Source organism: Grampus griseus, assembly GCF_964374135.1.
Source record: "Grampus griseus genome assembly, chromosome: 6".
Classification (NCBI taxonomy): Eukaryota; Metazoa; Chordata; class Mammalia; order Artiodactyla; family Delphinidae; genus Grampus; species Grampus griseus.
Window position 1 is genome coordinate 36,287,146 of NC_139000.1, and position 23,213 is coordinate 36,310,358.

Below are 23,213 nucleotides of genomic sequence, written 5' to 3' on the forward strand. Positions count from 1 at the left end.
TTTAGAAAATTTTTAAAATCCCTCCTAGAGCACAGAAATGTGAAGTCAAAACAGGTGTTCAGAGATGAATGGCAATTAGAATACTCAGTTAAGAGCCTGGGGCATGGACTTGAAGTCATGTGGCCCAAATCCATGTTCTGACTCTGCTGCCCACTGACTGATTGTAATCCAGGTGCTTGAAATGAAGACAGTAATACCTATCTTAGAGGATTTTTTTTAAATTAAATGAGATGCTACTTAAAAGCACGCTTTAAAAATCATTTATTTTTGTGTGTGTAATATTTCACAGTCCCAATTTAGATATGTAATAAGGTAACTTTTTCTCTGTATAGATCTAGTCCAAATTCTGCTGATGGTAGAAAACTTAAACTTGCATATTGACAGAAACTCAGTCACATCTATTTTAGTCTCTTGGGGGTAGATATTCAAGCAATCCAGAACCTTTCCTGGCCCCTCTCTACACCTCTGGGTCAATCCTTCCAGACTCAGATTCTTGGGCAGGAGCATCTGTTTGGCTGATCCTGAGTCACATGCCTTCACACAAGCTTTCAGAAAGAGAACAGAGGAATGTCTGCCCCCCTTCAGCTTCCATAGTTAGATACAAGATCTTTTACACTCATACGGAGACTTCTCTACATGCTGAGCAGCCAAAACCCAGAAGATGTCTACCATATCTCCCTTTTCAGAAAGGGAAATTTTGTTTCTGTCCTAAATGTTTGCCCAGAGTGTGCTGCACTCCATGATTCAGCCTTTCTCAGTGTCTAAAGTCTTATATTCTTATGAATTCTTCCCTAAACTATGGTTTAAGATATGTATAATGCTTTAAGCCCTTCAGCCTTTGGGTCTTGATCTGCAGAGTTATTTGGAATAAAAAATTCATTGTAATAGTTCAATGGGTAGAAGGGCATGGCAACTAGAAAAGTGGGGGAAAGAAAAACCTTGGCAGAAAATCTCCTTATTTTATTGGGTTAGGCTGTCTTTGTTATTGTTGTTAGAAAATATACGGGATGCCGCCAAAGCTGTACTTAGAGGAAAATACACAGTATAATAAATATGAGTATAGCTTTGAATTAGACCTAAGTTCAAAATATCCCTACTCTGCTACTTACCAGCCATGTGACCTTGGAGAAATTATTTAATCTCCTCAAGCCTTAATTGCATCAACTGTAAATGATATTAATAATACTATTTCACTCAGAGAGACGTTGTGAGAATTGCATGAGGTAATTCATTTAAAACACTTGACCACTATGCTTGTGTGAAAGGAATCCTTGGACAATCTTGAGAAAATGGTCTAGGAACCTTCTTGGTCATTTTTCACATGATAATTCTTCCAGTGGGAACCGTCAGTAGAAGAGCATGATACACAAGGCTTAAGCTATACTAGTTCCATGAGATAATAGATGTAAGATATAACCAAGCATGGAGTGTTTGCTAGATTTTACATTTTGCTGATTTGTAGTATAGTATTCCTGTTAACACACAGACCAAGTTCATCTCTCAGTGTTCCAGATGGAAAGAAAAGCTGTAGTTAGATGACATCACTGTCAAACTTGGATAAGCAAAGGAAGGTAAGGTGGAAGGGAGAGAAGCAGTCGCCACAGCATATCAATGGAGCCAAACTCTAGATGAGTCTCTTACTATATCCCCTTCTTAAGAGAGGGGACACACCCGACTCTCTGCCCAGAGCTTGGAAACCAGTAAAGAGAGAAGCTTCACCATCAAAGGGCTGAGAAAAATGTCTATAGATAGTGACTTATTACTTTTTTTTTTCTGGCTGCACTGGGTCTTTTCTTCATTGCGGTACACAGGCTCTCCATTGCGGTGCGTAGGCTTCTCTAGCTGCGGCACACGGGCTTCTTTAGTTGTGGCTTAGTTGTCCCGCGGCATGTGGGATCTTAGTTCCCCAACCAGGGATCAAACCCGTGTCCTCTGAATTGGAAGGCGGATTCTTAACCACTGGACCACCAGGGAAGTCCCCGTGACTTATTGCTTGATACTTCTTTGATTTGAAAATAAAGGGACTTCAAGGAAAATCCCTTCTTACTGATAACTGTATTGCTGTAGACAATGTTTGTGTCCTGCTGAAATTCATATGTTGAAACCTAATCCCCCAATATGCTGGAATTTGGAGGTGGGGTCTTTGGAGGTGATTAGGTCATGAAGGTAGAGTCCTCATGAATGGGATTAGTGCTATTATAATAGAGACCCCAGAAAGCCAGCAACCTATTTTTTTTAATATATAAATTTATTTATTTATTTTTGGCTGTGTTGGGTCTTTGCGCGAGGGCTTTCTCCAGTTGAGGCGAGCGGGGGCCACTCTTCATCGCGGTGCGCGGGCCTCTCCCTGTCGTGGCCTCTCCCGTTGCGGAGCACAGGCTCCAGATGCGCAGGCTCAGTAGTTGTGGCTCACGGGCTTAGTTGCTCCGCGGCATGTGGGATCTTTCCAGACCAGGGCTCGAACCCACGTCCCCTGCATTGGCAGGCAGATTCCCAACCACTGCGCCACCAGGGAAGCCCAGCAACCCATTTTAAAAGCACCAAAGTATAGACTTATTTCACTAGACACATGATCAAATTCATTTTATTATGAGGATTTTGTCCCTTCTTTACATGCGACAGCCTGGGCTGCTTTAGGAAGAAAATGAATACTCACGTTGAGGAGGGTACTTGCTCTTGGGCAGCTCCTTGCTGATGGGGAAGGTGAGCTGGATCCTGAAGCCTGGTCCTCTGCTTGGGAGGGGAAGTGTTCTGCCATAGTCTGAACAAGCACAGCCCGTAACTCTGCTCCTGTCTGGAGCGCTACAGGCTGGGAGCGTGTTTGTGTGACTCAGGAAGGGCAGAGGGCCTGAATCCTTTCTAGGTCGTGGAGGGGTGGGGATTCTCGGGGAGCTGGGGAGAGAGTCTGGGAAATGTGGGCATGAGGAAGGGCTATGAGAGGAGGATAGAGAGGAACTGAGGAGGCTGAGTGAGGTCAGGAAGGTAGGCGTGCTCAGCGGGACCCCTCCAAAAGTTTAAATCAAGAGGGAGGTGCACTGGAATGAGGGGGCAGATACTGTCACATCTCCCGTCCTCTTACTTGGCATTGCCCTGTTGTGCTGGTGTCTTCTTTCGCTCCATTTCCTTCCCTAAATTGACTCTGCACCCTGCTCTCTGCTGGGAAGGCTGACCTGTATAGTTGCAGCAGGCCCCCTTGTCCTCTGGCTTCTGACAGGGTTCAGCAACAGGGGGAGACCTGAGGGCGGGGCAGGACGCCCGCTCCATGCAGCACTCGCCCTGGGCTCTGGTAATAACCTCACTGATTTGGGCCAAGGGGTGGCTAACAGCCCCATGTTATAGCTCATGCCCTGCACTCTTCCTGTGGTTTCTTACATCCTGCTCACACCTTTGTAAATAGTCCCTTTATTAAGCCTTCCTCAAATTATCCTGATTTGGGTGGGCCACCTGTTTTCCTGCTGGGTCTTGACCAACATAAATGCCTCCATGACTCCTTAGTAAAACTGCGGCTCACATCTCCAGCAGAGGTCAGAGGGAGATTGTCCAGGGAAACAGTGAGGCAGGCTTCAGGCATAGGACAGCTGATGACCCGGCGAGGTTCTGGCCGAGACGCAGCTTCCACCTGCGGACCATCAGGCAGGGAAGTACCAACCAGCAGGCAACGTCCCAGATGTGAAACCATGGTCCTGGGGTAACCACCTGCGTTCCCACGCACACAGAGGAAGGACCCTGCCCCAACTAGGTACAGAGACAGCTCTAGAAGGATTCTGCGCTCATTTGTAGAGGCAGGGGAAGGAAGGTGCATTGAGGGTGACTTTTTCCTTTGTTTATATTTCCAGGTATTTGGGGGAACGCACACAGGTTATTTTTTACATTAAGAAAACAACAGAATTTCATTTAGGAAAAATGAAAGAGTGGGTGGAGCTGGGGGCAGGGGTGTTAACACGCTTTCCCATGTGAAGGCTTCCTGCCTTACCCTTACCCCCACCAGCCTAACTTCCTGAGAACCTAACCAGACCTTAGACTCAGCACGTGCCCTCTCTGTACCGTTTTCTGTCACAGAAAGGGCAGGAGAGCTGTGCTGTTACGTTTATGATCCCTGTTGCTCCTTGGACCTGTCAGACCCCACTCAGGTGCCTGCCTTTTCAGCCCGACCTGATGCTGAACCTAGTTCACTCAGGCCACTCCTGGTGTCCACCTTCGCGGAGCTCTCCTGCGTGGCTGGCTCCATCCCTGAGAAGTACAAATCCTGCCTGGCTGCCTTGTGCTGGGGAAGGCCCAGAGCTGGCCTCAGGCTTGGCTCTGCCCTGACTCGCACTGTGACCCTGGGCTAATATTGCTTTCTGGGCCTACTGCCCTCTGTGTACAAAATGGATGTCTGCTCCCCAGCTCCAAGATTGCTGGACTGGGGAAAGGAATTTCCTTAGGAATGATCCCTCAGCATTCCCTTTCCCTCGCCTGGCAAAGCTCACATGCAGCTGGGAGGCAGGGTGACAGGAGCAGGGCCTCTGGTTCCTTTGAGAAATACAGTTCCCTCTGTGGGAATGTGTGGGTTCGACTCCCATCAGCCAGGGCTAGAGCAAAACCATTCAAATGAAGGAAAAGAAAATGTCTTCTATGGATTCTGTGTCAAGACTATCAGCGTTGTTGGCGGATTTAACTTTCTTCCAAAGGTGGAGCTGAAACAGACCCAGGCTGAACCCTGAGGGAGGGTACCAGGCCGAGGGGAAGCCTGGCACCCAGCCAGGCTCAGTTAATGTTTCCTCCGTAGAGTCCAGGATGTTCACAGGACAGAGGGGAAGGGAGCACAGCCCCATAACAAGATCAGTGGGTGATCTTGAAGGTCTCTCTGGACACTGAAGTTGGATGGCCATGGTCCTACGTACACCAGAGCTATCCAGTCAGCCAGTATAGCTGGGAAGGCAAGGCCAGCGGCTTTGGGTGCCATTCTGGTCTGGCATTCAAGGCTGCACACATGACCTGCCTTATACCTCCCCTCCCCACCCCTCCCCAAGTTGTCAGCTCCACTGTGCTACCACTGGGACGGACCCAGACTCTCCTGCTTCTGTATCTTTGCTTAAACCGTCCCTTCTACTTAGAATGCCTCACCTCAAAGCAATCTGGCAGAGCATCCCTATTTCCACCAGGCCCAGCTCAAATCAAGCGCCTTGGGAAGCCTTCTGTCTGCTCCTTATTAGATTTTCTTTCCCTCTCCTCACACTTCCCATGACACATTGTACAATTAGGTTACCTATTCCTGTCTTGTACAGGCAAACCATAGCTGAGGGCAAGACCACTCAGCTCTTGGTTGACAAGTTTTCTTACTAGAAACTAATGTCCCACAGTTTGTACTGAAGCCATCCTAACGTCTGTGACTGACGCCACTAGTGACACCATGATAAGCTCACCGAGGCACTGAGAAGTAAGCCTTGTCTCTGTTGGATGCAAAAAGACCATCCCTGCCACACCCCTACTCTAAGCAACCATCTAGGCCAGAGGAGGTGGAAGAGGCCTTCGCATTGGATATGGGATTGAAGATTTAAGATAACCAGGACAGAGGCCTGAGAAATGAAGTGAGGCTGTTTAAGTAACTGGAGGAAAGCACTAAAGTTATGAAATCAGCCAGCCGTTCTTATGGGGTTCCACTACCTAGTTAGACATAGGGGTCCAACTAGAACAGCCAGGGGCAATTACTGGAAAAACAAAACTTTTCATATTTATACTCTAACAAGTTGAGACTGTAAAAAACTGGCTTTATCTTAAGGCGAATGCTGCTGGCGGCCTTGACCATCTTACTCTTGTCCTCCTGCACCTCGACTTGGTTGGGGAAGCAGTGTGTGCAGCCCCTGACTAGCCAGCTACGGCTATCCTACTCCTCTTGGCCAACTGACTTGGCTTGGGAATATTACCTGATCCTGAAGGAAATACAAGGGACAACTGTTGAGGGATTTCTGAGAGATGTTTTTTCTTACTCATAAGAGGCGCTGGCAGGAAAAGAAGGCACCACGACTCTCATCCCCTTTTTTCCTCGCTCAGAACGCTGTGCTTGAAGCTCGGCTTGGAGCGGAGACAACCAGCAGGAGACCATGACGGAGCCCTCAAATGACGCTTTGGTGGCATGAATGACATGCATTGGCCGTCCCTGGTTTACAGAAAAATGACTTAGGAGGGACTCACAGTTTAGTGTTATCCAGCGCCAATCAAGTCCTAAGCCCGGGTCCCGGGTCCTGGAGCCCTTGGGAAGCTCCCTGATAGAGCTTGCTCTGGAGCGAGGCACCCAGGAGGCAAGCAGAATCTTCCCCAAGTCGGCTTGCTTCTTTTCTGTACTGATTTAAAATTTCTGCACTCATCACTCTCTCCTTTTTGTTGGCACTTTTGCTCTGTGGATAACAATTACTTTATTATCAATCACTTTGGATAATTCCCTTTTTCAATAGGTCAGTCTCACAGGGACCCTGTTTGTTGTTCCTGGGCTCTGGTGGCTGACAGTTTGACAGCTCCAGGTGTGCGCCCGGCCTGAGGGCGAGGCATAGCTGTGTGCTCCCAGGCTGGATTGGTTTGGGGGCTAACGGCCTGTGAGAGATGCACACACCCCAGAGGACACATCTAGCAGAAGGTTTCTTCTAGGAACTGCGCTGTTTCCTGTGAGAAATCCATTCCATCTGGTTTAGGTGGGGCTGAAGCTCTCCTGATTTTCCTTCTCTGCCACAGAGGTGAGCATGTGACCCAGGCCAGGCCTATGACTCTCCTAGGGTCCATTCCTGTCCAATTACTTCCTGTAGGCTGGATAGGGGGCCATCTCATCTGTTTCCTAGAGACTTGGCCTCATCACCCATGGCCATAGGAGCCTCTGAATCTTTCTCTGGAGTCCCCTTTTCATGCAGTTACCTCACCTGCTAAACTGTCCCCATCCTGCAGAACCGTTTTCTCCTGGACTTCCAGGCCACCACCCCGCTACTAAGCCCTGGCATTATTACAGGGGCACATGGGCCTCATTTCTCTCTCTCCCACAGCCCCTCTGACTCCCACAGGGTCTCTGCTAGCCTGCCTGACACACTTGGGCAGAGCCAACCAGCAGGGGCTCTGTCCTGCTTCAAGGCCAGGAAGCCACTGACACCCTGTCCATGAGGCAGCCTGGCTGTGATCACCACAGCCACTGGCCAGTGAGGAGCACCATCGCCTGAATTGACCAGCACTGGGCTTGTTTGGCCAGTGACTATCTATCGTCAGAGTTCTCATAATTGTGTGATTGTGTCCTCAGGGCAGGACCAACCTTTAGATCTTTTCCTCCCTTGATATTCCCTCTCCCCCAAACCCAAGCACCTCTCTCATTCTACTGCTTTTTTTCTTTGTTGTTGTTGCAGTACGCGGGCCTCTCACTGTTGTGGCCTCTCCCGTTGCGGAGCACAGGCTCCGGACGCCCAGGCTCAGCGGCCATGGCTCACGGGTCCAGCCGCTCCGCAGCACGTGGCATCCTCCCAGACCAGGGCATGAACCCGTGTCCCCTGCATCGGCAGGCAGACTCTCAACCACTGTGCCACCAGGGAAGCCCCTCTACTGCTTTTATAATAAGAAATTTAGTCAGTCCTGGCTATTGTCCTATCCTGATGAGAAAGGGCCTCTGCAGTATACTGTATCATTGTTCAAAATACTCATGGTCCCACCCCCAGCTCCTTCCCTACTGCCTCCTGCCAACACACACACACACACACACACCAGAAGACGACAAATCCCTACCTTTTGAACTCGGGAGTGACTTGCTTGGGCTGGTAAGACGTCGGCAGAAACGACAGTGCCACTTCTGAGCAGAGACCTAAGGGCCAGTTGTGGTTTTCTTCGTCTCCTTCTTCTCTTTGTGAGGACACTGGGCGGGTCCAGAAGCGAAGACAGTATAGAGAAGAAGCGCAACTGACCCACAGCAGACATGTGATGGGAGCAAGATGGAGGTTTGGGGCTTTAGCCTCTGCTGACTGACAGAACCTTTCAGGCCTGCTGACCAGTTCCCTTTTTCCCAGGACATATCCTGGGGCTGGAATATTGGGCCGAGGCAGTGGGGAGCAGAACTCCCTAGTCTGTTCCTGGTCTTGGAGGGCCTGAAGCTCTCTCTGTCCTGAAGACCTAAAGCTGGGGTCTTTGTACTTGACTTTCTGCCACAGCCTGGCCTCTGGTCATGCCTGGGTCTGCTCTGACCAGCTCTGTTCCATCTGCTCCACTTTCCCAGGTTTGGAGTAATAACACTCCCATAACTTCTTATTCCAAAGCAAAGGACATAGCTTGCCCAAGAGTGATCAGTGGTTTCATTTAAAATGTGCACATTGCTTGGAAATATACATAATCATATAAAATTATTTTATTAAAATAGAAAAGCTTTCCAGTATATTGCATTGAAGACATTTATATAGAAAAAGCAATTGCAACAAACATGCTACATCACCACTGAGAAATTTTGAAAGCTTTAAGTGCCCACTTTTTTTCTTTCTTTTTTTTTTTGCGGTACGCGGGCCTCTCACTATTGTGGCCTCTCCCGTTGCGGAGCACAGCCTCCGGACGCGCAGGTTCAGCGGCCATGGCTCACGGGCCCAGCCGCTCCGCGGCATGTGGGATCTTCCCGGACTGGGGCACAAACCCGTGTCCCCTGCATCGGCAGGCGGACTCTCAACCACTGCGCCACCAGGGAAGCCCTAAGTGCCCACTTTTAAACAACATTTTGGTATAATATGCATATCCCTATATTTTTCAGAAGGTACATATAACACTGAAAAAAACACTTCATGTAAAATCTAAGCTTAGGTGCATATAAACAAGAAGTATTACACTGAATAGCTTATTTCAAACTGTGAAACACATTCAAAGTATTCAATTTCTTAGACAACATGCAAACATTTTCAAACTTAGATTGACACTTTTAAATATATAAACCACAATTCTTTATAATTCTATGTCAAAAAAGAAAGTCAAACAGAACACTTATCTACACTGTGCATATCACAAAAAGCAAATGTGTCTTCATGAACGGAAAGGACTGGGTTAACACACATGATTGTCATTTTACAAGTATGGCTATTCACCTTCTTCATAATAAAATAGAAAAATCATGTATTATTTACACGAACTACTAATTATTTCACTTTTTGGCAATTACATAAGTAGCAGCAATTGGTTTAAAGGTCGATCTTTAAAAACTCTAAATTTAACTTGGATGATACCAAAGAATATACATCTGGTTAATATAAAAATGCATAATACAAGTCGCTTTGATGGGATATAACTTCTCCCTTTCACAAAAGTCACAGACACACATTAGGAACCACTGAGACTGTCACTTACAATATATTATATGAGTGCCGTTTGCTTAGCTTGCTTTTGCTTACCACATTAAATGGATTCCTGAATTAGATTTCTGTAAATTAAATTTGCCTGATGATTTATATGATAATTCCAAAGATGCCTTATCTTTATTTCATACTCTAATAGCAGTGGCTCTTTGCTCTGACCCCTCACTTCTAGACAGAGTCGGGAATATCTGTAAACAAACACACACTCTAGGGGCACTTTAATACTAAAAAGAACTTGGAAATGAAGTTTTTGTGATACGAAGCCCACAGTAAAGTGAGCTATATTTCTACAATGTGATCATCTCATTTACCAATGATATAGAATTTGTTTTAGAGTGGGGGACCCATCTAATGAGCAAAATATAAATTGTAAGGCAGTGATCCACCAGAAGGAGACATCCTCTTTTCATCAGTATTTGGAAGAACGTATTGTAACATTTGTAGAAACAAAACAAAACCCTTACTAACACTGGTGATTAAGAAAAATACTGTGTGGTGCATAGAGGTTAGAGGTGACAAGTGCTTTGACTTGGCCACTATTCAACTATAAACCAGCAGTCCTGTACGTCTTTTCCAAAGTAGAAAGATTAGATCGAGGAATATTTTGCACTTTTCATGGGCAGTCAGTTGTGTGTCCAGACCCTGTGCAAGGCGAGACCCAGGATGAGGAGGAAGAGGTGGGAGTGGCAGGGAGGCTGGGCCCTGGCAGCGGCCGAAAGCACACTGCTGGAGACCTGCACCTGAGAAATGATGAGGGCGGACAGAGGGACGTGGGCCGCCAGGGTAGGGCTGTCGGAGTTGATAAGGGATTCGATCTTCTCTGCTTCCTTATTGCAAGCCTCAATCTGGGAGAGGATAATCAGATTCTTTTAATATAAAATCACAGAATCCATGAAAAGGTCAATCAGACAAATTCCACAAATATCCTAACACCAGGAATACGCTTTCTCTTTGTCCTTCTTTTCTTAGCCAAAGTAACATTTTAATAGTCTCAATTTATTACACAAAAAATAACTGCATCAATGGAAATCAAATGAAAAAAGCCATGACCCACACTGCCACTGCCCTTTCTTTTCCCACAATCCTGTTCACCCCTTCTCCACGCTTAGAAGTTATCTTTTCAAGCTTAAACATAGTCACAGGGAGTGGCTTTTCAATGCCCACCGACACATCAGGAGGAAAGCAATTAGACTTAATGAGCTTCCTAACTGTGGCAGTTTATAAACGGCTGTATTCACCCCCTTCACTGGAGCCCTCACTATGTTGACACTGAAACTTGGGCCTCCTGAGTGAAGTTCACCTCTAGATTGTGAGCTGGCCCATAAGACCAGCGCTGGTGGGCTCCTCCTCCCCAGTGGGGGCACAGCCCTCGGGAGACAGGAGTCGGTCCTGGCTTTGTTACTGCGTGACCTGTGTCAGTCCCTGCCTTCCCTGGGCCTCAGCCGCCTCCTCGTCTGGATGATGAGCAGATGCCTTCCATCTCTGCACGCTCTGAGTCACAGCATCTCAACCTCTGCCCTCTCCCACTGCTTTGCGTTCTGTTGGCCACTGCTAACCTAGTGCAGCTCCGCCCCTCAGAGACTGCCATGCTTTCCTTCCTCCTGCCCTCACCCCCTCCCAAGGCCTCCATACTTGAAAGTAACAGGATGCTTGCACAACATGTGCTGAGCCCCACCTGCAAAGCTTTTGGATAATGATCCACAGGAATGATCAGGATCACAATTTCTGATTCGATGCTGAAGTATCCAAATACGTCACACTGTGGGACAGACACATGCATGCGGATCTTCTGAAGTATTTCCAGAACGGTTATTGGCTTTTTGTTTGCCACCTAGAGAGAGAAAAAAATTCATTACCTGAAAAAAAGAAGAATTCCTTATTACTGCCTAAGCTGCCTTGCCACCTTGCCTAAGCCACAGAGGCTCTTTTAACCAAGGAACCCCTAAGTGCGGGGCCCCAACAGGGCCTTGCTGGCTGAATTCTAAAATATCCACAGAGCCCATTCCAACGGGTTTGTTGTTTTTGTTTTCTGACTGCTGAGTTTTCTGGCTGAGATAAACACTCTCACGAGGAGCTTTTTTTTTTTTTTTTTTTTTTTTTCCCGGTACGCGGGCCTCTCACTGCTGTGGCCTCTCCCACTGCGGGGCACAGGCTCCGGACGCACAGGCTCAGCGGCCATGGCTCACGGGCCCAGCCGCTCCGCGGCATGTGGGATCTTCCCGGACCGGGGCACGAACCTGTGTCCCCTGCATCGGCAAGCGGACTCTCAATCACTGCGCCACCAGGGAAGCCCCAGGAGCACTTTTTTAAGGGACAGTTCTGAGTTGGATGCCACAGGAAAATAATTAAAGCCTTCCTGTAAAAATACAGGTGTTTTCATAGAAATGGACATAATTTTCTAGGTAGTGGCAGGTGTTGGCTGCTACATTTCTAGAGACGAGTCTCTAAAACAGCAAGCAGAAAAAGTGATGATACAGCAAAGGGAAAGAGGCAAAACCATCAGAGGAATGTGGCCGGTTCTGGACGCAGCCCCCGGCGGCATGGGGACCACGTGAGGGCTGGCAACCTTGAGACCATCTGGGCGTGACCAGTCCCTGGCTGCCTCGTCTGCCTCCACTATGCCGGCAGGGGACCTTTTCTGAGAAAGGCCCGGGCTGACGGATTGCAGAGCAAGGTCACCACACAGCCAGGCTGTAGAGGGAAGGAGCACAGGACGGAGCCAGACACCTTGAGTTCAAACCCCAGTTCTCCTGGTTGTGAGCTACTATACGGCCTTGGGCAAGTTGCTCCCGTGCAAATTAGTTTCTTCATCTATAAATGACATGACTCATTCTGTCTGTAGGACTACTGACAGGTTTATCAATAAGGTTTCAACAGTACATAGCACATAAAGCAACCTACCTTAGCAATAGTATCCAGTTTTTCTTTGTCAAATAAAACTCTTAACATCCCAGCACATAACGGGCAACAAGCACCTGTATAACAGAAACCATTTTATGTGTGTTCAGAATTAGAAACAAAGAGAATTCATAATAGTTGGTGAAATGACCAGCCCTTCATTTTGTGCTGGGAAAGTCACAGCAGTCCTTCCTGATGACTGCACTTTTAGATATGTTCCCTGACCAACCTGGAGTCTTATACTCTATACATTTACCGAAATCCTTCCTCCATCCCTGCTTTCCTCCTGTGCTACTTCTCAGGTGGGGCAGCTGTGGTTTAATACAGCACAGGGAGAGCTGGCCTTTCAAGACAGGCAGGGCCTAGACCCAGCCCTGCTCAGAACTCACTGCGTGATCCCGGGCAAGTGTTTCCTGTCTGCGAAACACAGGAGCAAGTGTTTCAGGGATTCCATGAGTGTTTAATTCAAATTTAATTTTAAAAATTATTTTAAACTGTTAGACCATAATAAAATGTCAGATCGTGGTCTCCAGGAGGAAAGAGGCTTTGTTCTGCTCACTGCTGTGTCCCCAGTGCCTAGAAGGTGTTTAGGACATAGTGGAAGCTCAAGAAACATTTGCTGAGTTCATGGACAGAGGAATGAACTTGTTAGACTCCAGGTTAATCTGTTCTGTGCAGACTTGGGATAAAGTCTCTTCTGACATCTCTGTCTAACCGAAGAGTATGAGACTGTAAGGTAAGCTGTTTGAAAACTGTCACCACTTATAATAGCCTGTACGAAACAAGACTTTCTTGATTATATGCAACAGAAACAATTAAATTAGATGCTAAGGCCAATCTAAGACAACAACCATCTTCTGTTTTTCTCAATTTCAAATGTTTGTGTTCATCAAAACTACTTCAATTATTCATTCATTAGTAACCAATTCCTTATTCATTAACTTTATCATATGCAAACACTATGCATTTGAACTAATAACCATAATTCTAGCAATTAAATATTGCTGTTTATCTATTGGTGTTTAAGGCAGGATTGAAAAAAGTTTTCCACATTGTTTTAAAATCACCAGACCAGATGATGTCTAAGGCAGATCCACAGCTTTTTAAGGTTGGCCCAGAGTAATGCATCTAATCAGCATCAGCTGGAGTCAAGACTTCCTGAAAAGTTTAAACACACTAGTCATCTCTCTTCTCAGTGACTCACTCTCTGGAATCAGATACGCAAATCCTCCCACTTCCACCCCTGCCCCACCCCAAATACTGCCAGCCTACCGGGTGGGATGATGGGTTTGCATTCGGTCGCTGAGAGCGAAGGACATTTCACAGCAGCACACTCAGTGACAGAACTGTGCTCAGAGAGGACCCCGACAGCCTGGCAGGGCCCATAGTAATCGACCGCCACCCGGTCCGAGTAGGCAGCACACACGCTACTGTAGGTCTCCCCGTTGTGCCCGCAGATGGGCTCTGGGGCTCTGCAGAAGGGCTGAGGGCAAGAAAGCACAGTTAGCCTGTAAACCTCTGTGGTGCACTTTTCCTAACCAAGAGTGCAGAGTAGGTCTCCCTATTTTCAGGAAGGAAGAAAAACAGTATAAATTCTTGGACCCTCTGAAGTAAGCTCCTGAGGTTGCTAAACATGGGGTGGGGCTGGGGGCAATAGGGCTGTCCCAAGATGAATTGAAGAGATTACTTTTCTCAGCCTCTCTGGGACTTGGGTACTCATTCTCTGTGAACTGATATGAGATAAAAATCCTCCCTCCCTCCAGACTTCCTTTATTCCAGAAGAACCTGTTAGAAGAAAACAAGACCAATCTTCATGCAAATTCAGAGGCCTTATCATTTCATGCTGGGTACGGGATAAGGAGAGGGAAGAGTGCAGAAATCAGGAGAGCAGACAGACTGGCTCCATGAGGTAGGTTAGGAACATGGAAGCGAAAACTTGAAGCCAGGAACAGGGAACAACAGGAAGAGAAGACTAGGAATTCAGAGTAAAGGTATCAGTGCACTTGGAACATGATCTCTGAGGGGAAACAAGCCCAGGGGGATGACCTGAAGGGATTTTCCGACAATGAAGACCAGGAAATGAGCAGCCAGCAGGTCCGGTGTCAGCCAGCTGTGGGCAGGGGGTGCTGGCCCAAGGCTGGGCTTCCCCCAGGCAGAGGGCCCAGCCCATAGATCAGTGGTACTGTGGGAGGCCTCAGTGGGGTTGTCCTTGGGGTTATTTTTAACATGAATACAGATTTCACGACCCTCAAAGACTGAAAGATAAACTGATGTAAGACAACATTAAGTTTCAGAGAAATTTTCAGTCACTTTTCATACCTCAGGTGGGACTTCAGTGGGAAGAGTGGGGAGAGAGCTCTTTTCTTAGCTGTTTTACCTCGCATCTTCCTGGGCTGTTTTCTAATGAGGGCCTGCAGAACTAGGGGAAGTGAAGATGCTGCTGACCAATGCCAGGCGTGTGAGACTTTAAATTCTTTTCCTAATGGTTGGCGGCAAGAAGCCTCCCTCTTCTTGCTCTGTACACTAGATGTGCAAAGGTTCACACATGAGCAAGGGGGCCCTCCAGTGTTAGGAGGAAAAGCCAGCCTCGGGATGGCTCATTTTTGGTGGAGGACTGAGTGCTCTAGATTTGACGGGATCCACAGCAGACCCTGAAGGGGTCTCACTGCTGATTCATGTGTAAAAGATCATAAGCTGATTTCATGCTCAGCGTACTTGGGTTTGTCAGGTAAACAGTGGTACCTGGCACGGGCCTTTGTATAAGAGGCTCTTCCCCCTCTGGTACAAAGTGCAGAGATTGCTGTGCTCCATGTGGTTTGTATCACAAACAGGATCTCGGACCTGGTCACAGGTGAGCTGTCTTGGCAAACACTCATATTGGCTACATCCAAATTTATCAAAAGTTGTCAGGCAGACTTGTGGTTTGGGTATGCATCTGAAAAACACAAACGCAGCACCATGAGCCAGTGGCGTAAGGGACCATGGTGGGGCCGGCAAAGCACTGACGGGGCACAGGAGGCTGAGGAGAAAGTAAGAGAGCAATCAGAAACAGTCCCTGTGCCCAAGAGCTTATGGAGAGTGGGGAGTCGAGCGTGCATGTAAAGCAGGCTATGAGGTAGAAAATCACACACCAAGTGATCGTGGGAATGAGTCATTCTGACTGGGGAGCCTGGAGAAAGCACCGGGAGGAGGTAGAACCAGGAGGATGAAGGCCTGCCAGGCTGAGGGAGCAGCAGAGCAAAGATGTGATGCCTGAAACCCTGTGGTGCTGGGGGAGAGGGCAGGGGACCCCGAGAGCAGGAGCAAAGTATGCTTGGGGTGGAAGAGGCATCATATGAAGCCATCAAATGGGCTGGGGCCCAATGCTGGAGGCCTTCTCGTTAATAATAAACGGAGCATTTTCAGAGGCTTAATTATCAGCTTGGCTAATATGAGTCTATCTTAAGAGAAGGCTTCACAGTACGTGCTGAAAATTTCAGGTTTCTGTGCTTACAAGGCTGAGGACCTGATGCTGGCTGGTAGTGAATCACTGAGAGAATGCCACCCCCTGAAGCTGGGTTTTCCTAGTAATACCTGAACCTTGCTCCATTCTCAATCCCTGAACTTCTTCAGAGGGGTTAGGGAGGATGGTTCTTTTCTTCTTTAGACTCTTTTTGCCTCCCTCATTTCTATAAAGGGTATTTATAATTTTCTATAACAAGATAAGACCTACGAAAATGTTTAGCTTTTACTGGGTATTTGAAATAATAAGATACACAAATATTAGTCTATAAAGTAAAAGGAGAAGAATGTATTAGCTAGCATCATATAATTTCAAAGGAAATTGCTTCTATTCTTTTTAGAGATAAGCTTCCTGCACTGAAATCACCACCACCACCATCACTACTACTAATGTGGTTGCCTCTTCTGATGGGATTTAAAATTAGGATGCACATAAAGAGAAATTAAGAAAACAATCCCATTTACAATCACATCAAAAAGAATAAAATATTTAGGAATAAATTTAACTAAGGAAGTAAAAGACCGGTACTTGGAAAACTATAAGACACTGATGAAATAAACTGAAGACGACACATAAAGATGGAAAGATATGCCATGCTCATGGATTAGAAAAACTAATATTGTTAAAATGGCCATGTTACTCAAGGCAATCTACAGATTCAATGCAATCCCTATAACAATACCAATAGCATTTTTCATGGAACTAGAACAAATAATTCTAAAATTTGTAAGGAAACACAAAAGACCCTGAATAGCCAAAACAATCTTGAGAAAGAAGAACATAGCTGGAGGTATCACTCTCCCTGATTTCAAACTATATTACACAGTCATCAAAACAGTATGGTACTGCACAAAAACAGACACATAGATCAATGGAACAGAATAGAAAGTCCAGGAAGAAACCCATTCTTATATGGGCAATTAATCTATGAAAAAGGAGGCAAGAATACACAATGGGGAAAAGACAGCCTCTTTAATAAATGGTGTTGGGAAAACTGGACAACTACATGGAAAAGAATCAAATTGGACTACTTTCTCACACCATACACAAAAATAAATTTAAAATGGATTGAAGACTTAAATGTAAAACCTGAAACCATAAAACTTCTAGAAGAAAACATAGGCAGTATGCTCTTAGATATTAGTCTTAGTAATATTTTTTAGATATGTCTCCTCAGGCAAGGGAAACAAAAGCAAAAATAAACAAATGTGACTACATCAAACTAAAAAGCTCTTGCACAGCAGAGAAAACCATCAACAAAATCAAAAGGCCGCCTACTGAATGGGAGAAGATATTTGCAAACGATATATCTGATAAGGGGTTAATATCCTAAATATACAAAGAACTCATACAACTCAACATCAAAAAAAAACAAACACCCAATCAAAAAATGGGCCCCAAGGATCTGAATAGACATTTTCCCAAGAAGACATAAAGATGGCCAACAGGCACATGAAAAGATGCTCAACATCACTAATCATCAGGGAAATTCAAGTCAAATCACAATGAAATATCATCTCATACCTGTCAGAATGGCTATTATCCAAAAGACAACAAATAAGTCTTGGTGAGGATGTAGAGAAAGGGAAACTTCGTGTGTGTGCGAGCGCACACACACACACACACACACACACACACACACACACACACACACACACAGAGGAATATTACTCAGCCATAAAAAAGAATGAAATCTTGTGACAACATGGATGGACCTAGAGGGTATTATGCTAAGTGAAATAAGTCAGACAGAGAAAGACAAATACTGTATGATTTCACTTATATGTGGAACCTAAAAAACAAAACAAATGAACAAACATAATGAAAGAAACAGAGTCATAGATACAGAGAACCAACGGGTGGTTGCCAGAGGGAGGAGGGTGGGGAGAGGAGAGAAATTGGTGTGGGAGATTAAGAGGTACAAACTTCCAGTTGCACAAGAAAGGAATCACAGGTATTAAATGTACAGTATGGGGCATATAGTTGATAACTACGTACAATAATATCCTTGTATGATGAAAGACAGTAACTAAACTATTATTTCAAAATGTATAGAAATACTGAGTCACTATGTTGTATACCAGGAACTAACACAGAGTTGTAGGTCAATTATACTTCAAAACTAACAAACAAACTCATAGAAAAAGATCAGATTTGTGGTTACCAGAGGCAAAGGGTGAGGCAAGGGAGAATTAGATGAAGGTAGTCAAAAGATACAAACTTCTAGTTATAATATAGAGATGTAATGTACAACATGATAAATGTAATTAACACTGCTGAATGCTATACATGAAAGTTAACAGAATAAACCTTGAGAGTTCTTAGCACAAGGAAAAAAATTTTTTTCTATTTCTTTAATTTTGTATCTATATAAGATGATGAATATTCACTAAACGTATTGTGGTAATCATTTCATGATGCATGTAAGTCAAATAATTGTGCTATACACCTTAAACTTATATAGTGCTATATGTCAATTCTATCTCAATAAAACTAGAAGAAAGAAATTAGAATGCATGTAGTAATAATTTTACAGAAATTTAAGACATTTGAAGAGAAATAATGAAAAAGAAGAACATTTAGAGCTTCACTATCTATTAACATCGAAGGAATGAGAACAAAGAATATCAGGAGAAATTTGGTAATTTTGGAAGGAAAAACATTACCAATATGAACGTACAGAAATAAGAGGATCAATAGGAAAGGCTGAGACTCTGGGGGGTAAATTAAAATAAACACGATCAGGGCAGGGACTTTGTCTTGCTTACTATTGTGTCCTAGTGTTTAGAAAGATGCCTGGTATATCAGTAGATACTTGATGAATGACTATAACTTTATTTATTTATTTATTCTCAACTTTTTGTTTTTTAAACAATTAGTTTTTGAACAGATAATACAAGCCCATGTAGAAAGTGAAAAGACACAAAATCATATACAGTGAAAAGTAAATCTCCTTCCTACTCCTTGTGTCCCAGCCACCTAATTCCTTTCCCCAGAGGCAACCATTATTATCAATTTCTTATTTATTCTTCCAGAGATATTTTATGTAAGAATAAGCATTTATATATGCTGACTCAAAAAGTATGTGCATTTAAAATGTTGGTAGCCTTGGACAAATTGCCCTCCAAAGAGGATGTACCAATCTTCAGCCCAAAATCCTCTTGTATGGGAGTGCCTACTTCCCTACATTTTGTTATCAAACTTTTTACCTTTACCAATCTGGTAGACAGAAAATGGTACACAATTGTAGTTTTACTTTAATTTACATTTCTCTTAATATGAGAAAGGTTAAGCATTGTGGTAGATCGGCTAGATGATCATTCATCAAATTCATTTAATCTTCTTCCTGGGCATACATCTAGACTACATTTCCCAGCCTCCCTGGCAGTAGTTCTGGCCAAATGACTAAGTTCTAGACAATGGAGTGTGGCTGGAAGTAGAGATGAATTTTTAACCTGGCCTATAAAAGCTTCTCAAGAGCAACCTCCATCATCTCCCTTCTCTTGTCTGCTGGACAGAGGAGGACTAGAGGCTGTAGGAGCAGAGTTGCTAGATGGAAGGATCCTAAGTCTCTGAATCACATGTAGAAAGCCACCTGCTGAACACCCAAATGGACTGTATTTGAACTTCTACTATGTTAAAGCACTGATATTTTGTATACAGTAGCTAGAGTTACTCCCCACCAGCTAATATAAGTATCTTTTCAAGTGTTTAAGAACCATCTGTACTTCTTCTCCTATGTTTACATCCTTGGTCCATTTTCTATTGGTTATTGGTCTTTGCCCATTTTTATACTAGGTTGTTCATCTTTTTCATATTGATTGGTAGGGGTTCTTTATATTGTAAGGACATCAGTCCTTTCTCTGAAATTCTTCTCAGTTTGTCATTTGTTTGTTACCATGCAGAAAATTTTCATTTTCATGTAGCTGCATTTTTCAAACTTTTCTTTTATATTGATTTTGTATTATACCTAGCCAGCCCTTTCCACTTTGAGATTTTATTGTTTTATTATAAAAGCAAGCCAACCTTATTCAGAAAGGTTAGCAAATAGAGGGAAACAAACAAATACCAAAACAACCCTCAATTCTACCTCCCAACACAACTATATTATCCTTTTGACTTATTTCTTTATCATGTTTCTTTATGTATAGCACCCTGTCTTCTTTCCATAGCAACTCTCTGGGCTTAGTTTTCATGATGTAAACTTTGCTAGATGGGTGACCAACTCTCTTTGCTAAAAGAGAATTTAAACTTGTTAAAATAAATTTAACACACGAGAAAATCTTTCCTTCCCTTCATGCTGCACCAGGATTTTCAGGATGGAGAAGCAGTTGCTTGTTCTCCACAAAACCTTCATAAGGCAAGGACTGTGGCACTGGGACATGTCCTGCTCAGCTCTCTGAGGTAGTCAGTGAAAACTCCAGTTTAGAAGCTTGAAACCTAAGTGAATCATCAGGACCCTCATCCTGCAGCCACCACAGGCAGAAATCCATCATTAAGGCAAGGTCAACTGCACTCTGAGCTCCTGAGGAAAATGCAGAGAAAGGAGCCCCTAAACAACTTCATAAAATACTGAAGTTACACTTCCAGAGATTTCTCATGTCCCATCCCTACAATGGAGGTAGGTTTTAAGTAGAATGTTTCCTATTGCCATCAGGCATAAGTAGCTAGTAACAAGAATGCATCTACTTCTCTTGTCTCAACTGCCACCTCTCCTTGCCTCACACTTTGTTCCAGTCTTACAAAACTGCTCTACCTCCCGGCATACACCACGCTCTCTCCTCGTTTCCAGCAGCCAAGATCTTTGCTCCTGTTACTCTCTCTGCCTTCACCAGCACCACCTTTCCTCCACCGTAAACCTTGCTGTCAGTCTCCTCCTCGTTTTTCCAGCCGACTGTCACATGCTCTAGAGGCTTTCCCAGGTTCCCCCAGGCTGTGTAAACTGCTCAACTTCTGGGCCCCCAATCAAAGCATGTTACCAAGCAGCTTTACCTGGATCTTTCCCTCTAGACTCCAACTTTTCAGGGCAGAGACCACCTTAATTCATCTTTGTATTTTCACTGTCTGGTATAGAGTAAGTGGTGACCTTCAGTTGAAAAAGATAAGGAGGCATTTGACTTACCTTTGGTTTTTTGGGCAGGGGTTAGGAGTACATGGATCCTTTGAGATGCATGATCCAAACTCAAACTGATGGTCTTGGAGGCCCACACAGCGAGCAATGCAGGCACTGGGGTAAGTGCGTCCATTCTGCCCACACACAGGGACAAACTGATCTGCACAGTTGCAGGGCAGACCTGAAGGGAGGAGAGTGCCTCAACAATGTGCATTTGTACGGTCCCCTTCCCCTCATGTTTCCTAATTAAGGCAAACCACTAACAAGCACGCAGAGGTCTCAGGTTAAAATACAATTTTAATAAGTCAGAAAAAAAATCCTTCCAATCTCTGACAGTGTTTTTAAAGGTGGCAAGGTTCTGAAAAGCCATTTGTCTGCATAACGACTTTCCTTTGTTCCATTTATTGCCAGCTAATTGAGGGCCTCCAGATCTTGATTCCAGGGGTAGAGACAAACAGAGTTATGGGTAGGAAAAGTAAAGAATGTTTCTCCCAATCTGGTATATAAAATCTGAAATTTAGATGTTTGATTCTGGCTTAGGGGATTTCTAGAATGTTAGAGGATAATATCAAAACCAAGACAAATAATGAAGGTTGTAAATGCGTCACATAGGTTCCTTCCATCTCCTGAGGGAGGGGGAAGAACAAGAAGGTAGTAACTTGGGAAATTATTGTGACTTGAGACTTAAGAATTTTCATGAACATCTCCTTCTGAGTCCTGTGTGGACTGGGGCACTCTCTGAGTCCCCCAGAATGTGGTATACTTTGTGGCCAGTAAAATCTCCTTAGAGTCTGCTAGCTAAACAGTCATTAATGTAATTTATCCCAGGACACGAGGGGCTACACACTACAGGGAAAAAGCATCCTGCTAGTTGTAAAGTTCAACTTCCCAAAACACTTAGATGTAAGTAAATAAATAAAAGTCTTCCGTGTACGTCCTTAGTTCATTTTTCATCCCCACATCATTTTAACTGTTTCTCTAAGCAGAATGAATTGTCCTCATCAGACCAAGCAGACAAAGGATAAAAATAAAGGACAACAACAACAGAAGAATAAAGCAGCAAAGACTGGTACTCATTAGGGTGGACAGAGGATGGGGTGGAGCTAGTCCTCCCTCTACTTCCTCATCAGTCTGCCGTTCACTTCTTACTTCAGATCTCCTTTTTATTTCCAATGGGCTGGAGATACAAGGTTGGTAAAACCCTATTCTGTTCTCTTCCTACCCCACTCCATGTGTAATACCAACTCCATGGAAGGAGAATCAAGCTGCTGGTGCAGCAGCAAGACATGGAGTAAGGGCAGCTACCTGGTTCCTCTTCACCCAGAGCCAAAGGTATTTCAGATTTGGGAAAAAGCAGATACCAGCAGATGCCAGCCACTGTGCTGTTGCTGTTGACAACCGTAGCTTCTTCTCAAGAAAAGAGCATCCCATCGAGCTAGGTTTTTCACTTATTGCAGCTGGTGTGAGCATAATACCAGCAGCATAAAGCAAAGGAAAGTCAAGAAAGTCATATTCTTGACCGATTGTTCACAAAAATTCTTAAGTTTCAAAATTACAATAATTTCCTGAGTTACTTTCCTGTTTTTCCCCATCCCTAAGGAGATATGAATGGAAGGAATCTATGTAAGGCGTTTACAACCTTTGTCTTTGTCTTGCTTTTGTTATCACCCTTCAACATTCCAGAAATCTCCCAAGCGAGACTTGATACATCTAACTTCTAGATTTTATATAGTAGATTGGGAGAAACACTCTTTATTTTTTCTACCTATAGCTTTGTTTATAGGGGTCCCTACCTATATGAATTCAGTAAGACAAGGTAGGACAAGAAAGAAGGTGGTAATAAAAACATTAAAACAGAAGCAAATTTAGAAAATACATGGACACTTTAGACCATAATGGTAGGGATAAATGGGTATTTTAGCAAGTAGAAAAATTACATTTAACTAAAACCATCCCAATCACTGGCCCTGCTCTTTTTGACTCATGGAACTCTAAAAGGACCCTAAGAAACCACTTAGTTTAATGCCTTCAATTTATAGAGGAGGCAACAGATCCAGAGAGGAAAGTGCCTTGCTCTCAGGTTATATATTAATTTTACTGTGAAAATTTGCAGTTAAGGCAAGACCAGAGAAGCTGCCTTGAAGGGAACATGAGTACAAAGGGATGAGGGCAGCTTCTGGGTGACCATGGTTACCTGTGAAGGTACGACGGTCATCTTCTGAGCTGTGCTCACTGAGACACAGGCGGGTAGAACACACCAAATTACCAGCAAAACAAGAACAGATATTGCAGTCAATATTAAAGGAAGTTCCATGACCTGAGAGAAAGAGAAATAAAATGTTGATCTATGTAATGCATTTATAAATAA

The 23,213-nt window shown here is 44.4% G+C and overlaps 1 protein-coding gene across 1 annotated transcript in view; it reads right to left on the bottom strand.

Moving 5' to 3' along the window:
- Positions 1 to 8,394: 8,394 nt before the first annotated feature.
- Positions 8,395 to 23,213, bottom strand: part of RECK (reversion inducing cysteine rich protein with kazal motifs) — a 73,020-nt gene continuing 58,201 nt past the window's right edge. The window contains exons 15-21 of the mRNA XM_082657217.1: positions 23,040 to 23,162; positions 20,855 to 21,026; positions 14,973 to 15,165; positions 13,503 to 13,713; positions 12,234 to 12,307; positions 11,008 to 11,163; positions 8,395 to 10,177 (exon numbers count right to left, since the gene is read on the bottom strand). Of these exons, the coding sequence (XP_082513343.1) occupies positions 9,956 to 10,177; positions 11,008 to 11,163; positions 12,234 to 12,307; positions 13,503 to 13,713; positions 14,973 to 15,165; positions 20,855 to 21,026; positions 23,040 to 23,162 (1,151 nt within the window). The 3' untranslated portion in view covers positions 8,395 to 9,955. The remainder of the gene's footprint in view (positions 10,178 to 11,007; positions 11,164 to 12,233; positions 12,308 to 13,502; positions 13,714 to 14,972; positions 15,166 to 20,854; positions 21,027 to 23,039; positions 23,163 to 23,213) is intronic.